General features: G+C 43.8%; 1 protein-coding gene across 1 annotated transcript; it reads right to left on the minus strand.

Moving 5' to 3' along the window:
• Window positions 1-805: 805 nt before the first annotated feature.
• Window positions 806-18,054, minus strand: fmnl3 (formin-like 3). Its single transcript, XM_037684483.1, has 24 exons — window positions 17,977-18,054; window positions 17,784-17,864; window positions 14,964-15,040; window positions 12,816-12,899; window positions 12,273-12,419; window positions 11,415-11,523; window positions 11,204-11,280; window positions 10,720-10,813; window positions 7,718-7,792; window positions 7,344-7,454; window positions 7,108-7,257; window positions 6,471-6,572; window positions 5,931-6,279; window positions 5,459-5,551; window positions 5,257-5,381; window positions 4,888-5,090; window positions 4,517-4,820; window positions 4,353-4,433; window positions 4,147-4,276; window positions 3,904-4,064; window positions 3,694-3,795; window positions 2,350-2,442; window positions 2,113-2,236; window positions 806-940 (listed from the first exon to the last, which is right to left on the minus strand). Exons 1-24 carry the CDS (start codon window positions 18,052-18,054, stop codon window positions 849-851), a joined length of 3,042 nt encoding a protein of 1,013 aa, XP_037540411.1. The 3' UTR covers window positions 806-848.
• Between the last annotated feature and the right edge of the window lie 1,306 nt (window positions 18,055-19,360).

Raw genomic sequence — 19,360 nt, forward strand, 5'->3', positions numbered from 1 at the left:
CAAACATGGCGGACACTGTTGACAGGTGAGAGGTCATTGAACACCACACAACATGCAACACGTTTTAGAAAGGGACGGGGGTGATCTTCGGGGAGCTAAAACTTCCGTTTGGGGAAAAGAAAATCTGATCAAGCCAAGATGTTTCCCTACATTACCTGGCTCCTTGAAATGTCAATGATCTGCAAAATCTATTTTTAATGAAGTGGAACTGTGTTTCTGTTGGTTTGAAGCTGAAGCAGCTGAAGTTACTTGCAGCAGCAGACAGGAGCCGGCAAGCCAAGTTTTTTTTTTTTTTTTTTTTTTTTTATTCAGCCAGGTTACCTTCCTTACCCTCTCTTAGGAGTGGGAAATACTGTCATTAATCTTCTTTTCAGCTGGAAAAGAAGAGTGGTGGTTTAGGAAAGAAGAGTCACAGAAAACCAACGGCAAACATGTTAGTTTCATGGAACGACACGCTCGATGCATAAAAACAACTGCGCTTTAGCCAAACCTCTTCTGTTTGAGTCAGAATCGTTTAAAAGTAATAAACACAGCCGTTTGTGCCATGCACGGAAATATGGCTGTACTGCAAGTGTGTCAACATGTTTTTGTTTTTTTTCTTTCATACACAAAAGAAAAAAAAAGAACAAACATGTGGACATTCTCTGCAGCTGCTTTTTCACCGAGGCCAAGCAAAGAGGTTTGGCTGCCTCCTGTCGATTCAAGAACAAAAAACAAATCAGAGACGGCCCAGGTTAGTCGGCAGAGATGTAGTCAGGGTGGGTGACAGGGATCATGCTGCATGCACAGTGGGTGGGGTGGGGGTACGGGAGACACCTGGACAACCTTGGCATTACAGAGCGGGAGGGCTAGCAGTTGGCGTCTTCGCAGAGGTTGGCTTCACAGAAGAACCGTGAGCCGCGTTTAGCAGTGCGGGCTGTGAAGGGCACGCTCTTCAGTACTGGGGGAGGAGGAGGGTAAGAAAATACAAGTCACACCTCAGACACTGACATTTCATGGATGGGGGGGACTATATCGTTTTCAGGAGGCTGTGATAAACCTGGAAAAAAAAAAACTGAAACTCTCTATAAGGAGGAAATCTTGTAAAAGTCAAGTTTTTAGTGGGATTAGGACACAGCATGTCCTCAAAGACGTCCAGGGTGTCCAAGCTGTCTGAATGTGCTGCTGGACACACAAGATCAAGTTAATCCAACGATTAAACAATAATTAATGGTAGATTAGGACAAATTATTTGTTAGCATTTTGGCTCTGCTGAGGCTGGAGATGCAAATGTTATTAACCACATCTAAACCTACAAATTAAGGATTTTGACATGTTCATCTAAACCAGTGGTGTCCGATCTTGACCCTTACGAGCCACCATCCTGCATGGCTTCAATGTTTCTCTGCTTCAACCCATCAGATTTGAATGAACGGGTGATTTACAGGCTTCTGAAAAACTTGAGGACATGACGATGAGGTAGTTCATCCAGTAAATATGATGCACGTGAAACAAGAAAACAACTAAAACATGCAGCACTGAGGCCCTCAAGGGCCAAGATTGATTACCACTGATCTAAACCCGTGGTTTCCAAACGTTTTAACGTCCGACCTACGAATAAATAGCAGCAGAGACTTGTGATCCCATCTTTGGTCAAAGTATGCAAACATTATTATAAGGCTAATTAAACAAGAGCATAAATACAATTAGAATAATTGTATCCATTTATCCCTACACTTTTATCTCTTAATAATAGCAAAATGTGCTCTTAATTTTATTTCTGTGAAGTCTTAAGACCCCACCCATCTACCACCAAAGTCTATTGTATTTAAAACAGTCAAATACAAACTCCTTACTTTGAAACAAGGTCCTAAATTTCTTGCGTGACTGTTTTCTAACAATCGAGGCTCAGCGGCTTCAGTAACCTTCAGAGCAGACTAGACGGCACGTCATGGAACGAGCAGCAGCTGCGGTGCCGCTACGTGCCGCGCTCCAGATGTGGTGTTTGCACCACATAGCACAAGGTGCACTTCAAAGGAGCCGAGCAGTCAAGGACCACAGTCATCTGTAGCCTGGGAGCACTGGGGCTGCTGGTGCCCACATGGGCTCCTGTAATGGTTCTTTCTGGCCCACCTGTGATGATGTCCTCAATCGTCCCGTCTTTGCCCTCGTAAACAGGTCGGTGGTCTTTGGCTTGTCGCTTTCGTAGCTCTGCGATCAGCTCGTGCTGCTGCTGCCTCTTCTTCTGGGCCTGGACCTGCGCCGGCAGGGAGGAGACGTGCACTGTTCAGTGTGCTTTTTGGCACGGTACCAGGGTTTTATTTAGCCCAGAGAAAACACACCAGAGGTTTCGCTCAGCTTGGACTGTACCTTTGGGTCGTGCTGTTTAGCCTCCTGAGCCAGTAGCTTTTCTCTCATTGCTTCCTCTTGCCTCTTCCTCAGCTCATTCTCCTCCACTGCATCCTGTGGAGAGGAGCAGAAAGCAAACAGTCCGTAAACAAGGAACTTCAGCTCAAATAAATCCAAGTCAACAGGCCAGCGTGGCCTCCTTAAACACACAGAAAACAAGACAAAAGTTCAACATAAACAGGAAACGCATGTAAACACAACCACTTAATAAAAATGTATTTAGTTTTCTTCAGTTTCAAGAAATACCTTGACGTTTGAAAAAAATGTGGCCAAAAATGGCTGTGGTGGGGACATTTTGCCTTCCCTTCCCACGCTAAAAAAACTCCCAGCAGCTCAGCAAAAATGTCCAGACCCTAACACAGAGCCCATCTTGCCAGACTTCAGGTCACGTGTTTGTGGCGAGAGCTCAGTAATTTGGATCAATCCTACACAGGCAGCCATGAGTGGGTGACAACATTCAACAACTGCACCTGGTTAGGAGTCTTACAACGTGCTCCTAACACGCTAAACCAATCACCTGCCAGAGAAAACCGGCTCTGACCAAAGATTTGTGCATCTGGTAATAAGTGTCAGTAAAACTGGGTAAAAGGAGCATTCATTGAAGGAGTGCCTGTCGTCTTGTATGCCGAAGTTTTAAATAAAGTTTTCACAAAATCAGATAGTGATTTATGTGTTGGGCATGACTTTCACCTATCAACTGTTACTTTACCATGTGGAAAACAAATAATAAATTATAGCTCTTTTTGTGTTTTCTAAGGTTGGTTAGTTGTGGCAGCCATAATGGATCAAGTTGACTTCAATGAGAGGTTCATTCAATGATAACTTTAAGAGAGGATTATTAAAATTTTCTCTCTAGTCTGTGAATTATTTTGCCAAGTGACAGACACGCAAACACAGACATCATTGTCCACTTTTTCTGAACTGAGTAAGTTTTGTGCAGACTATCCCTTCAAACTTCATACACTCCATACGACACCTGCACCCAGAAATCTTTGTGTTGTACGTTTCCTGGAGCAGAGGCCATAAATCCAGTCGGAGAACAATCTCAGGAAGTGTGTTGTGCATCGGGTCAGGGCGCGGCTGTCCGGAGCTAGAGGCTAGAAGACCGTCAGAGAAGTGGGGGGCAGCCTAAACACTGCAGCTGCAACTCTAAAGTCAGACCCAGCTGGCTTTTCCTGTTATTTGCCTTTGGACCTGAACACACCACGTCCTGTGCCAAAGTTGAATTCTGCTCCTCTCCCCTGAAAGCAGGGAACCTCCCAGTCACCCCGCAGTAGACAGGTGAGGTTGGGCTGTCGTCCTCACCTTGTAGGCCTTGATGAAACGCACAAACACGGGGAAGAACACAGAAGGCGGGGTCGTCTTGGCGCTCTCTCCAAAGTAGCTCACCACACTGTTGAAGGCTTCCTGGAATCGAAAAGGTGGAAAAACTGTTTACAAACACTGTCAGAGGAAAATGGGACAAGCATTTGTTCCGTGTGTATATTTTTGTTGTCTCCAGTGAGATAAGGACACCTCTGCTGTCTTGGCGTCTCTCTGCAGCGTGTCCAGCTGTGAGTCACTACCCTGGACGAAACCTTTCAGCACTGGGTGATCATGCAGGCTGCACTCCCTCCGGATCAGGTCCATCCCTTTGCCCAGCTCTCGAATGTCAAGCAGCACATTTTCCAGAGATACTGCTCACAATCAGGAGACAAATGCATAGCTTACATAAATAAAAGTAAACAAAGCCAACAATAACATCTGGTGCAAACTTACCTGCTGCAGCTTTGTCCACAAAGTGCAGTTCGTTGTAGAAGTTGGCCAGTTCAGGGTACTTCTCCTTCACAATGAGAGCGATGTAGTGAAGCAAAGTCATTTTTCTGTCTGTAGATTTGGTGTCCAGCAGCTGAGGGTTCATAGGAAAAATTAACGACACTATCTTCCCAAAGCAAGAAACACTGGATGTTTTTGTTGTTACTCACCAGATCAAGACTTTGCAGTTTAAAGCCATAAACACAGCCTCGTTTGCTGCTGTTCATGTAGTTCCCCAAAGCCAGGATGATCTAAAAGCAAACCAAAATAATGATTTTTTTAATGTATAAAACACAAAAAAGCAAGATCTCTATACAAGCAGCACACATCTCACCTCGAGCATCCTCTTCAGCTTGGGCGAGGACTTCACTGAACCGGACGCGGCGATGATAGCGTTAAGCTGCGGCGTCAGCATGTTCACGTTGTCGGCAAAGTTCCCGACGAACGTGATGATGTTCATCCTCTGGGTGAGCCTCTCGATCTTGCTGAAGAACAACATGAAGCGGTCCTCCTCGGCCAGCTGGTCCAGAGGACGCCGTTCGCGCTCGTACAGACGGAGCACCTTCACCTCGGCGTCGGTGGGCAGGAAACGCATCAGGCACTCCACGAAGTCCACAGGTAAGGCCTTGAGGTCAAACCTGAGGAAACACAGTGCACGTCAGTAACCTCCTCCAGCAGTAAGTTTTACTCATACATGCTGCATACTTCTCTATTGCTCTGCAGATCTCCTCTGTGGTCTTGTTGGCCTTTCTCAGTGTGATGGCCAGGTTCTTGGAGCGATTGGCATCGAGAAGTGTGACTTTGTTCGCTGCCTTCTGGGCTACTTTCCCCTTCGTGCAGGAAAGTTCCACAACCGGACCTTGAGCTCTGGTCTTAAACAGCTCCTCAAACTTCTCCAGATCCAGAACCTGCACAAGAACACTGTACATGATTGGTCTGAACTTCCTGTGAACTTATTTTCTCCTTCAGGAAAGGAGGATCCTGGGATTTTCAAAGTTTATACTTTTCCTTCACTCATCCACCGTGTTTTTCTTCCAGAATTATTTTTGAATGGTGTTGCGCAGACGAGTGTACCTCCAGCACGCGCTCATCGTCGATCTCGTTGAAGACTGTGCCGTTGATCTGGTTGGGCTTCAACGCCGTCCAGTTAAAAACAGGCAAGCGGAACTTGGTCTTAATGGGCTTCTTGATCCTGATTGCTGTGGGCACAGTACCAGCAAAAGTTCAACAATGCAGTGAAACGTCAAAACAGCCGAAGAAGAGTGATCACTCTCACCTGACAGACCCACGCTCAGGATGACAGAGGGAGACGCATCTGGCAGAGGAGGCGCGAGAGGAGGAGGAGGAGGAGGTGGTGGGACTGGTGCAGCTGTGAATCATGTAAAAGAGGATTTTATAACCTGTTCGGTGACTACAGGTTTGATTTATAACATTTCTGTTTTTTTTATCATGTAAATAACTGTTTAAATCCTAATCAACTGAGTAAATAAAGTTTTTGTAAAGCATTAAAAACAAACAACTAAACGAGCCTTTCTGTTCACAGATGCACACAAAGGAAACTGTTCTTTTTTTGTTTGTTTCCTTTTCCTGTCTGTGTTAGACCAGCAGTGCTGTCACCCATCACCTCACTTGGCGCAAAGGAGCAAAGATCAGAACGGAAATCAGCCGCTCGCTGTGAGTCTAACATCAAATCAGACAACATCCACATGAACGAGTCATCAGAAATACTCTGAGTCACAATGCATCACCTGAAGCAGACGGAAGAGGAGGAGGAGGAGGCGGCGGCGGAGGAGGAGGCGGAGGAGCTTCACTTGCTGGTGGTAAGCTGGTGTCTGCTCCTCCCAGTTCTGTCAGCCCAGCTGTTGAACCCAGAGACAGCTGGCCGACGTTCCCCAGAGGGATCCCGAGCCGGCTGCCGACCCCCAGAGGCTCGATGGTGATGTCACCATCGGGTTTCTTGTGCAGGCGGATGGTGCCCTGCTGCTCCAGCTCCAGGAGCCGCTTCTCGATGGTGAAGTGCCTCTGGAACGCAGCATCCTTCTCCTTGATCATCCTCCTCAGGGTGTGGACCTGGGTGTTGGTCGACTCGTACGTCTCCTGCGCCGTCATCAGGAGGCGGCAGAGAGCACAAACGTGATGACTCCACAAGTTTTAGAGAAACATCCTGTTTGCTCTTGACCTAATTTTCTGTCGTAGATTTAGCAGCATGCATCTTGAGGCTGATCTTTGCTGACAAAAAGGGAAAGTAAAGCTATTTTCATGCAAGGCAGATGAGAAACCTTACTGACCCGTATGGCTTGCAGGTCCTTATCTTTCTGGAGGAGCAGTTTCTCCAGGTCGGCCACTTTCATCATGGTTTCATTCTCAACCTCCACCAGCTTCTCTGTCACCTGGGGATGAAGAGGCAGAGTGATGCGAAAGCATCTTTCCCAGTTCGGCTCCCTCCCTCTGCCTCCACTGTACAATCGATAGGAAATAAGATCCAGGCAGCAGCATGATGCAGCAGGAACAAAGCTCAGGTTTTACTTTTGATTTGTACCCCATTTACACATGTTGCTCAGGAATCCAGCCAGAATCTTCACGCCGATCCCCCCACCCTCATCATTCCTGACCCCTGAGAGCTGCGGAGTTTGTTATGAAATTCCTCCAGTGATGTCAGGGGCTGCCTACGACCTTTCCATGTGAAGGAGGCCCTTTTGCGCAGCACCGTGGGACACAAAGAAGAACGGCCCGGCAACAACAATAATAATATTGTTTCACGCTCAGTATTTCCCAGCATTCCACCCAGTTATTATCCCTAACCACTTGTGAAAAGCAAACGGAGCAGATTTCTAATTGCCATGGTAGAAACAGAGGAGTTAAACGCTCCACAACAATCTCACAAGTGGAGCAGCGTTGGTGGTCCAGACAGGGCGGTGCACTCACATGGGACAGGTGCTCCTCCAGCTCCTCCACCTTCTCCAGCGCTGCGTTTTTCGTCTCTGCATCTTCCAGGAGGCCACCCACATCAAAGACGTTATCCAGGTAGGCCTGGATCTGCACCGACAGCTTGTCGCTCTCCGTATGTTTACATTTCTGACTCGAGAAAGACCAGTTCAGAATGAGTGACACGTTCCGATCTCCTAAAGTCTCTACTTTATCCAGAACTGTGTTTTCTTCACCTCCAGATAGTCATCAAGTCCCAGCTTGGTGAACTCGTACTGCAAATGGACTCTGAAGTTCATGTCTTCGACTGAGTGAACCACAATGTTGATGAACTGCATGCAGGCGACCTGGACCAGGAAAACAAACAGACCGAGACCTCATTAAAACCTGGGCTTAATCCTTCACCTGCCTCTGGGTAATCACATCAAATCCACACGTCTTTGCATTTACACCTGGTGGTAAAATGTTGTTTAACTTGTGCAGAGATCCAGATGTAAACCAGATGTTAATGGCACATGGAAATGGAGCATTAGATCCAACAATGTGTATCTTTTCTGTCAGGCAGACACTCACAACAAAAAAGATATGTGCAAATAAAAGCTCGTGCTACCATGAAGTCGATGTTTCCCTCCTCACTGCGGAAGTAATCCATCAGTCTCTCAAAGCGATGCTTCTCTTTACAAACCTGGAACAAAAAGAAAGGCAGAAATAATCTGTCTCTTCTTGTGATTATTCAATTAAGCTCAGTTTATTTATACAGCACCAAGTCACAGCAGAAGTCATCTCAGGGCACTGAACAGAAACATTCATATATAAAAATTATAATTTAAGACTTTATCTGAGGAGCAGATAAGTTGATGATTTTAACTCCATCACAGGACTCTCATCTTGAGCGAGCATGAAGGCGACAGTGGAAAGGAAAAACTCCCTCATGAGGAAGAAACCTTTAGCAGATTATTGTTGATGCTTACAAAAGTACAACTAAAGCAGACTAAGTGACACATTTTACCATCCTGGTCCTGTGTCAGAATACAATAATTATTCTGACTAACGCTGGATTACCAGGAACGCATCAACTTGGATCCATTTTTGAGGTATTTTTATGTTTTGTTGCACGTTTACACAAAGACAAATTCATTTACTCAGAGAGTTTTTTCTTCTTCTTCTTTCAGCTGCTCCCTTCTTCAGGCGTCGCCACAGTAAATTAACTCGCACGAAAACCTGGCGATTATCTTTACAACGGATGTCCTCCCTGACACCAACACAGACCACCGAGCTACCACAGCCCTCGGTGTGGAGCAGAGAGCTGCTATCTAGGATGCCTGGGGGAGCAGATGGTGAGGGTAAAGAGCCTTGCTCAAGGGCCCAGAGTGGGGCAAATGAGGGTGGGGGCAAGTGTGGGTGGTTCACTTTTCCCACCCACATTTTGATGTTGTCGGTCCGGGGAGTCGAACTGGCGACCTTCTGATCACAGGCCCACCTTCTGTAACCTCTGCACCACCACTCCCACTTGGAGAATAAAATATTAATTATTGCATTGTTGATTTGTGGGTTAATTTAACTGGAAAAATAACTTTAAAAGGATTTCCTGTTCTACCATGGAGAACACTAAATGTTAATAGATTTTCTATAAAGTATTTATTGTGCTACTTTACTTTTAGCTACTGTTTTGCTACTTCTATGTTTTAGAAGGTGTTTAAGTGTTTTCAGCTAGTGTTTATTTTAGTTTTTTTTATTTTATTTATTATTATTATTATTATTACAATGTTATTTTTACTTTTAGTGTTTTAATATTTTTAGCTTTAAGCTAGCATTTAGCTATTTTTAGTTTAACGTTATTGTTTTGCAAGATTTACCTTTCAACTAATGCTTTCCAAGAATCATATTTTAGCTGACATGTTTCTTCTTTTACCCAGCCAGTGTTTTGTTGCTTTTAGCTAATAATCTGCTTGTTTTAGCTTTAACACAGTTTCAGTTTATTCAACTTTTTTTTTTCAGTTTCATTCACACTTTATAACTGCAGTTAATGTTATTTCTGTAATTTAAGGTTTATAAAGTTGTTTTAATGTCAGTCTCAGATTATTGTGTGATGAGAATGGATTATTACAAGTTAATTTTATTTCTTTCACTAAAACTTCTTGCAACAACGTTAGATAAATAACTTAAGTCCCATCAAGCATTTATGTTTAATGTAAATTTTCTGCTTTCTTATAATTTAATTTCCTGTTTTAACTTCTTGTTTGTGTTTTTTCCCACAAAACAAACTGGAAAATATCATAAAACTTACTTAAAGATAAAATGTAATAGCAAACACTTAATTTGACCCAGTTTTGATGAAGTTGTGGATCCAGAACTGAATTATTGCTCCTGCTCTGTTTAAATACAACCACTGGACTTCCGTTGAGAATTCACAGACCCGTCACCCTGCATTAAAGCAGCGTTTATGAAAGAATCACTGCAGAATAATCATGTTTGCACTTTTGGGTTAATTAGCTCCTGCGTGTCTTTGGGGATTCGAGCTGTGAGGTAATTGTTCTGTTCTGCAGTTTAGATGAGTGTGCAGTCAGAAATTGAGAAGCAAGGCAAATCTCTGAGGTCTGCTGGTTCCCACAGGGAAGCTGATCTTTATCACCGTTCTTCATTGTTGACTCACATCTGGTGTCCTAATGAGACTAATAACCACTGGCAGGCCACCACAGAGTTATGCTTACAGCCACAGGAGTTATGAAACCAAACGTTCATTCTTCTATGTGGACACATGGGCTTTTTTGGTCATATTTTGGACAAAAGTTGTGGCAATTTAATAAAAAAAGAGGTGTGCCGCCATGTTCAGCTCTCATTGGAGCAGTTCGCAGCTGAGTGTGAAGCGGCTGGGATGAGAACTAGCATCTCCTAATCTGAGGCCATGGTCCTCAGTCGGAAAACGGTGGCTTGCTGTCTTCGGGACGAGGGTGAGGTTCTGCCTCAAGTGGAGGAGTTCAAGTATCTCGGGCTTTTGTTCATAAGTGAGGGAAAAATGGAGTGTGAGATTGACAGACGAATTGGTGAGGCATCTGCAGTATTGTGGACTCTGTGCCGGTCCATTCTGGTGAAGAGAAAGTTGAGCTGTACAGTGAAGTTGTCAGTAAAGGAGCCAGTTGAGGTGGTTTGGGCATCTGTTAAGGATGCTCCCGGGGCGCCTCCCTAGGGAGGTGCTTCGGGCATGTTCAACTGGGAGGAGAACCCGGACACGTTGGAGAGACTACGTCTCTCGGTTGGCCTGGGAATACCTTGGAGTCGTCTCAGAAGAGCTGGAAGAGGTAGCTGTGTAAAAGAAGTCTGGGCCTCCCTGCTCAAACCGCTCCCCCCGTGACCCGACTTCGGAACAAGCGAAAGATGATGGATGGATGGATATTTGTAAATAAAGTAAAATATTGTGACAAATATTAAAGTTACTAAATCCAAAAGTCATAGCACCCATCTCCTGATTGAACTGAACATTTTGATATTTGAATGGCTAAAATGGCACAAAGCATGCAGCAGTAGTTAGACCACACAGACAAATAAAAACAGGAAAACTATAATGTTTATCCTAAAAGTGTATCATAGTTCTGTAAAAGCTGCTTTAGGCACCTCCTTGAAGTTGTCAAACGCTGAAAGGATGATCTCATGACCTCCTCGGACGAGACAGACAGCAGCAAGCAGCTCGAGGACCAAGGCTTTTGTCCTGAAAGTGCAGGAGAAGCTCGTCGTTACACCACAGCTAAACACAGTCCAACTGCAAACAAGTAACGCATGTAACTATTCGGAAAATCCTCCAAAATTGCTGCGAATATCAACATTCAGTGTATAAAAAGTTACGACCTGTAGACTTTTGTATGCTTTGCAAGTGTCTGTACTCCCAGCCTTCATTACAGAGTGAGGTTTACCTCTAATCTCTCTTTAGTAAACATTCCTCTCACAGCCTACGCACACGCCTCTGATCCTCGACTTCAGAGAGAAGCCGAGCCCCGTGAAGAATGGCAAACATATCATATGAACCGGCTGCAGGGTTTCCCCTATTGTTAGACCCCAGTCCTGCTTCTGTGAAGGTGTGAGGGGGAGGCTCAGTTCTTACCTGGAGTTTTTATTGTTCAGACTCAGGGCAATTTCATTGACAGCATGTGCATGAGACATGACCATATTGAAGCCATACTGCATGAAGAGACAGACAGAGAGCAGGCTGTGGTCAGAAGAAATGTGTATTCACCACAGGAAACATCATGTTATCTGTGTCAAACAGTGCATGGTGCAGGGCTGATCAAAGTGTAGGTGTTAGCACTTGATACCTGGTAGTTCATGATCGCTCTCAGGCACATGATGCACACGTGCACGTCATCTTTTTGGCACACGAGCCGGGAGTTCTTGATGGTTTTGCTGCTTGAAACTGATCCGTAGCTGCAACAGATGGCAGAAGTTCAAACCTCCCAGACATATAACGCTCAGATATTAGAAGTTAGTCCGTTTCTTTTCTGTTTCTTATCTAACTTTCTTACGAGCAGAGCAAAAAGTGAGTCTCGCAAGAAAATGAGAAAGAGGGAAAATTACAGAGAACAAGAACTAACATTGGAAAAAGAAAAAAAAACTTTTTGAGGTTGCAGATGCATCATGGGAAACGCCTGGTTTCCTGGCTGCTGTCATCAAACCAAAATGTGCACGTGCATACACACACACACGTGCACACAAATACACACTGCTGTTATGTAACAGACATCCTGTGCACATATGATTACTTTTCCTATGCAGTCTATTAATGGCCTGAACTGTGTTTCATATTTTTTTCACATTTTCATTAATTCCCACATTAAAAAGTAATTTTTTTTAAACAGACATAATAATTCTTGTCAAACTTTACATCTAACATCCCTGACTCTGTTACTGCCCAACATCTGCTGCTCACAGCTGAATTTGTTCTGTAGATGGTGCGGATACACATTTGGACAGATGAAGCTGATCATAACAAAGCATGAAAGGTCAAAGCTAATGTTTGATCGAGTTTGCACAGAGAACAGCCCAACTTCATCAAGGCCAAATCCTGACACAAAATTGCCCCAGACTTTGTGCATACTAATACATGTTTATAGCATTCAAGGTAAGCAGAGCAAGCTGGTAACAGGGACAGCTGACAGCAGGGGGAAGCTACGTACCGCAGGACAGACTGGCGGGCCGAGCGCACCAGAGTGTTGCAGAAGGGTTGGGTGCTCGAATGGTGCAGATCTTCAATGGACCTGCTCCATGATTTTGACTTGTCCAAGAAGCCGTCCTCCCCTTTTTCCATGCCCTCAAAATCCAACCTGGGCCACATAGACAGACAGAGAAGCCAACACAGAGGCACAGAGGGGGAGATGAGGGACTGAGCGAGGTTAGGTTAGCAAAGCAGCTTGCTTGAGAGCCAGGGGGTTATCACCAAAACTTGACAGGACACTGCATCATAAAGCTCAGCACGGAGATTCTGGCCCATTCAGGCAGCAAATAAATCATGTAGCATCGATCCAGAAACACATTCATCTTGCAAATACATTTGAAGAATGCGAGAACACATTTTAGATGCACAGGCAGTTTCCTACAGGCTCTACAGCAGCAGATTACCAGCCAAACCCAGATCTTTAGGAAGTCTGTGTGTGTGTGTGTGTGTATGTGTGTGTGAATGTGTGTGTGTGTGCGTGTGAGAAAGAGAGGTGTGTACTCACATGACAGCACACTGAGCAAAGGAAAGGTACTCCACCAAGACATCCAGACCTCTGTTCTCATCATTGAGGAACTCCCTGACCCACCTGTGACATGCAGGAACAGAGAGGGGTCACTAACACAGAAACACACCCTCGCTCTGCTGTTAAAACCTACACTTTACACTTTAAGGGAGAAATTAAGATAGGCAGAAAGAAAACTAATTGCTTCCTAAACTCTACAAAGAAATGTTCATTTGTATCTAAAGTGCTAATCAGGGTTGTAAAAAAAATATGGTTTAGTTTGGGGCTTCTGACATTACAATAACAAAAAACATTAAATTTGTCTTGATGAGAATAAAACATCTGATATAATATTAGATCAGAACAGTAAATCATGTTTTTGAGTCTGATCTGGTCCTGTCATTAAAAAATATATATATCAAATTATTTCTCACTTTTATTACTGTAAAAACAGGAAGAAGCACAATGTGAACATAATAAATCTAATAAATTACAGATAATTAAATTAAATAAAACAGCTAAGTTAAATTCTAAAATCTAACAATTACATTCCTAAAACAGTCTGGGAACACACAGATAGATAAATCTACTCCTAAACAAATACATTCACATAGAAAGCCATTATTGTGAGTTTAGATTTTTCTCTTAGTTGTCTGCATTTTCTATAAATGCTTAAACATTCAAAGTGCACATGACTGCAGAATATTTGGTTGCCAAAAACTACACATCATTTATTTGAGGTGCGCAGAACCTCCCACCATAGAACTGTCTTTTGCAATTAAAGGATCATTGAATATTTGTTATTTATATTTTATACTTGACTTTGTGTTTCTGAACATTCAGCATCAATGACTCCCTTATGTCTCTTCCTGACTTTATAATCTGTCACAGACAGAACCAGAATAACGCATGAAAGTCTTTCTTAACGAGGTTTTCCTCACCCTTGACTGAAAGAATTTGGGGGAAAAGTCAATGAAAACAAACAAAAAGCGAAACCTAGCTAAAGCAAGCCAGGCTTCAGATTTCATCACCGTTCAACTTCTGTCGTCCACAGAGAGAAACGACTCTAAACAAAGGAATTCCCTCTGCAACTAGAGAAAGAATGTGAGGGGCATATGAGCTGGGCTCAGGTCGGAACCCTGACACTGAACAGTATTGGGTCCGCCTCCCCCCAGCAGAACCCCTTCAAGTCCTCCCCACTTCTTCAGGAAACTCTGTGGGGCAGGGTTGAGGTAAAAAGGTTCTTAAAATAGCCTGAAATGCTGGTTATGATCAGGGGCTGCGAGTCCGCCAATGGATAAGCCAGGCAGGAAACCAATCAAGACCCTAAATGAAGCAGCAGAGGGAGAGAGAGGGGAACAAAGCAAGATGAAGTGAGGAGCGAGGGGCGGGGGGTGGGGGGCAAAGAGGTAGGTTGATGATCAGTTTCCTGCCCCAGCCTCCCAATCCCTCCTCGTCTGTGAGCCCCATTTAGCTCCGTCTGCTTCTTTCCAACCAGTTGTTATTTCAGATTGTCTTGGCAATGGTAGGAAAAACACACGAACCAGCACACACACACACACACACACACACACGCACACACACATGCACGCACACACAGGAAGAATAAATCAACATCTGTTACACTCAATCCCACCCACAATAGTCATCAGAATTAAGCTCTCCTTTTTGTTTTTTGAGTTTTTGTCGTTTTGGTGAATCAAACTTGACTGATTTTTGCCTTTGTGTGTGTGTGTGTTTAAGTTGCCACTGCATCACCTTTTAATACCCAAGTATTTTTTATCATGTCTGAAAAGTTGTGTTGTGGTTTTTGCTTGTTTTCTGTGTCCAGCGCTCCACGGGTCAGCCAGGCTTCCTGTCCCTCTGGCGAACACACAACAAAGCTTCCTGCTCTACACTACAGGGGAGTGGACAAGGACACACACAATGGCTGCCATCTGGGCATTATGAGGACCAGCCCTGCAAGGTAGAGCTGCAGGGTTTGGCAAGCTAGAACAATATGGTGGATGGAGGGGGAGACTCAAGCTCGGCAGCAGCGACACACAAAGGAATATTCTTCTCAAAAGAAAAACAATAAAGCGGTTTCCCCAAGCTTTGTACGCCAGTAAATACAGCTGTGCAGTTTATCTGAAGATAAGAGTTGATTACCCGATGTGGTTTGTCCTCAGAGATATCTCTAGCTCCCTCAGGACTTTTGTGGATTCCTGCACACGCCGGCGAAATTTCTGTAAGTACAAATGAAAGCAGAGAGTTCAAACAGATATTAAAGCAGTTTGCTCCAGATTCATTACTGCAGATTATAGTTCCCTTTAAGTGTTTTAAAATAAAGTTCTGTAGAAGGGTCATAAACAGTTAATATCTTACTTGTATATCGGGTTTTTTTTTTAATTACCTTCATTTGGAGAAACAAAGCTTGTTTTTGACCAGATTGGTGAGTTAATGGCTAGTCTGAGCTAAGGCTAAAGTGCATTGCTGCCATCTTAAAACAGCTCAAATAAAATAAAAAATCATAGCAGTTAGTGCCAGTGATATTTTAGAAACCATAAGATACAGGTTTTTATGCATTACACAGTTATTTACATAGAATCTTATGATGATATGCAAGCTAGCAGCTAGCTGTAGCACATCCGATCCGGTGCAGCCTGAGGCACCTCCAGCACAATTTTGATCAAATATTTGAATAATTGCACAATGCAAAAATTAATGATAATGTGCAGTTTTATAAAGTAGCATTCCCACAAACCACTGTAATACTCTTGATATTATAGATTCTTAAGGTGGCAGATGTTAACTTGTTAATCTGGCCAGAACCAATTTTTATTTATTTATTTTTTTTTACATATGGATGCAATTTTAAAAGTTGTCTATCAACAGGTAAGATGTTACTTGTTCCCAACTTTTCTGCAAGACCCCACTTCAAAATGTTCAGGAAATCTGAACAATTCAGTCAAAGAGCATGTGTTTTCAGTATATTTAATACACTGAACAAAACTATAAATGCAACACTTTTTTTGTTCCCATTTTTCATGAGCTGAACTCAAAGATCTAAGACTTTTTTTTTATTAACACAAAAGGCCTTTTTCTCTCAAATATTGTTCACAAGTGTGTGTAAATCTGTGTTTGTGAGCACTTCTCCTTTGCCTAAATAATCCATCCATCTCACACGTGTGGCATATCAAGATGCTGATAGACGGCATGATTATTGCACAGGTGTGCCTTAGGCTGACCACAATAAAAGGCCACACATGTGCAGTTTTATCACACAGGACTGTGCCACGGATGCTGCGTTTTGAGGGTGTGAAGTTGGCACTCTGACTGCAGGAATGTCCACCAGAGTTGTTGTCTGTGAATTGAATGTTCATTTCTCCACCATACACTGCCTCCAAAAGCGTTTCAGAGAATTTGGCAGTATATCTAACTGCAGACCACATTTAATCACACCAACCCAAGGCCTCCACATCCAGCATCTTCACCTGCAAGATCGTATGAGGCCAGCCCCCCGGACAGCTGCTGCCACAATCAGTCTGCACAACAAAATAATTTCTGCACAAACTGTCAGAAATATCTCAGGAAAGCTCATCTGCACACTCGTTGTCCTCATCGGGGTCTCCACCTGACTGCAGTTCATCGCCATAACTGACTTGAGTGACCAAATGCTCACATTCGATGGTGTGTGGCACGCTGGAGGAGTGTTCTGTTCATGTTCAGTTTTCACTGCACAGGACAGATGGAAGACACGGCATCATGTGGATGAGCAGTTAACTGAGGTCAGCATTGTGAATCAAGTGGCCCATGGTGGCGGTGGTGTTATGGTATGGGCAGGCATATGGTATGGACAGCGAACACGAACACAGGGGCTGGTGTAATTATATGTGGTCTGTGGTTGTGAGGCTGTTTGGATGTACAGCCAAATTCTCTGAACATGGACATTCCTGCAGTCAGCATGCTATTTGCACGCTCCCTCAACACTTGTGACATCTGTGGCATTGTGCTGTGTGATGAAACTGCACATTTTAGAGTGGCCTTTTATTGTGGTCAGCCTAAGACACACCTGTGCAATAATCATGTTGTTTAATCAGCATCCTGATATGCCACACCTGTGAGGTGGATGGGTTATCTTTGGAAAGGAGAAGTGCTCACAAACACTGATTTACACACATTTGTGAACAACACATGAGAGAAAAAGACCTTTTGTGTACACAGAAGTTTTAAGATCTTTGAGTTCAGTTCATGAAAAATGGGAGCAAAAACAAAAGTGTTGCATTTATAGTTTTGTTCAGTGTGCTATTATTTCAGTTAATTCAATGGTTCTCGACTGTGGTGTGCAACCCTGGGGGTGAACGCACCATTTTCTACATTAGTTTAACCATCAGTTGTTGGTTATTAAAACGTTTAGATGCTGTTGCAACTCACTTCTTATTGTCATACACAAACCGTGCTTTCATTGTGATTATAGTAGGAGTGCCATGCAGCGTGGAGAGTGGATCCACTCCTTATTCTTCAGACGGCACATGACCACGACAGACGTGAGGATGAACTTAGAGTTTATTTGTCCCATTATTGGAGTAAAAGGTCTACTGGCTGCAGGAGGTATCTCCTTAAATTAGGGAAGAATGCTTGGACCACCGAGAGATCGATAACTGATGATACTCTGCTGTAAATGATGTGCAAACTCCACTTAATCACAAAGTGAGTCCATGTGTGAGCGTGGACTCAGCGATGGAGAGAAATAAAGCTGTTTTCAATTGAAGCAGGCAAAGACTGGATATATCTTGCTGCTTGGATTACAGTAAAGGATAAGAGACAGAAAATATCAGTTTGTGTGTGGTATGTTCTCCTTCCAAAGAGGGACGCAGCAAGAAAAGCTTCAGAATCACCGACTTAACTTATCTGATTTCACTCAGTGTGCGATAACTAGTAGAGCTCCTTTTAAGATGGCAATAAAAAAGATCATTTGCGAGGTCTGACCTTTCGGGTGACTCCAGGATCTAAGTATCCTCTGAGTTTCTGGATGTAGGTGTGAGGTGGATTCTTCACCTGAAACCTCTCCTGAAGACACACAACAAAGGAAACAGTGCGACGTGAGTCTGATGCAGGGAGTGTGCAGGCAGGTGTGTGTTTGTGTGTACAACAGAGCAGCTTCGGTTGTTTCTGAGTTCACCTGGTCGCAGATGAGGTCCCACTTCTTCTCATTGTCATACTGCCGGAGGAGCCGAGCTTTGTCTGGAGGAAGATTCATGGAGTTCTGAAAATATCAAACGTTAGCATCAGTTTACGGCAGCAAGTTTACTTTATTTTCATTTCTGCTCGTCTATTTATGGTTGTTGTGACTGAGTCCGTGCTTCAGAGGCCTCGTGGCGCCAGAAGCAGTGCGCAGGACAAAGTTTTAGGGACTTCACACCGTGACCTGACTTCCTGTGTTGACTTTCAGCATCCTGTTGCAGGAGATGATCCACGTCTCCTCCAGTCTGATTCTCACTCGGGCTGTGCTTTGTTTTTAACCACAACATGCTGCTATCAGAATGGCGGCCTACTGCCAGATTTGTCATCTTAACCAGCCGTAAAAAAACACTTCAACACTGTACGAGATGTCCTGAGGCAGACTGTTTACTGAACTCAAATTAAACCCTAAATGTTCCAATTTGTGTTAGGAGACCACAGCGTTGAACTGGTTTATGTTCTCATGACGACTTAAAAAACCAACACAAACTGGATGACAGAAGCTTCTGACTAACTGCTTCCCTCGTAGCACCAAATGCTTGTAAATGGGAAATCTTTAAAAAAAAAAAGAGGAAACTCAACAATAAGAGAAACAATCCCTGGAACTGATCGCCTCAGCAATTTTCTTTTGTAGACATTTTATTTATTTATTTTCCAGGGAAGCCTCGCCACGACACAAGAGCAGCCACAAACCGGCTGTGAGCTTGACTTTTTAACCCGCGGCTTTAACTCAGCCTGCTGTCCAGAACGCAACTCATTCTGCCCTCACGACCCGCTCCAGGCCACATGAGACGTCCACGCTGCTGTTTAGTCAACTTTTCATGGACGGAGAAACCGCAAACACGTTCCCATGGCAACCGCTCAGTCACTCAAGGAGGTAAAAAATTACATAGGAGCATCAAAGTCAGTTTCTTGGATCATTCTCATGTGAAGACTAAAGTTGAGCGGACACGTTTCCATTAAATCATGTAGTTTGGGTGTATGATGCATGTAAAAGCCATGAAACAAAGTACTTTGTGAAAATGCTGACATGTATGAGAACACTGAAGGAGGGGGAAAGCAGTGCCAAGATGTTTAATATGGAATATTTTGACAAGACTTAAACCTCACACAGAAAAAAAAAATGTGTGGGGGGGAAGCAGCATGCATACCAGATGTTCAGAATTACAGGAGGAATGTGTCCTGTTTATAGTAGTAGTTTATGGCGGTAAATTTTCTCCCTCGTCTGACCTGTGAGCCGCTCTTTCCTCTCCGGGGAGACATTTTTACCAACTTCTCTGACTTTGGGAAGGTTTTACTCAGATGTGAAGAGCAGCATTTCCCAT

The sequence above is a fragment of the Nematolebias whitei genome, chromosome 11 (genome assembly GCF_014905685.2).
Source record: "Nematolebias whitei isolate Nwh7 chromosome 11, NemWhi1, whole genome shotgun sequence".
Lineage (NCBI taxonomy): Eukaryota > Metazoa > Chordata > Actinopteri > Cyprinodontiformes > Rivulidae > Nematolebias > Nematolebias whitei.

What these genes read in the sequence shown, in the direction of transcription:
- fmnl3 (XM_037684483.1), bottom strand. Translation starts at nt 18,054, where the DNA reads ATGAATCTTCCTCCAGACAAAGCTCGGCTCCTCCGGCAGTATGACAAT. An exon ending in CTGAGGACAAACCACATCGG is followed by an intron (nt 12,900 to 14,963) that starts GTAATCAACTCT and finishes TGCATGTCACAG; the next exon opens with GTGGGTCAGGGAGTTCCTCA. An exon ending in ATCTGCAGAGCAATAGAGAA is followed by an intron (nt 4,821 to 4,887) that starts GTATGCAGCATG and finishes GTGTTTCCTCAG; the next exon opens with GTTTGACCTCAAGGCCTTAC.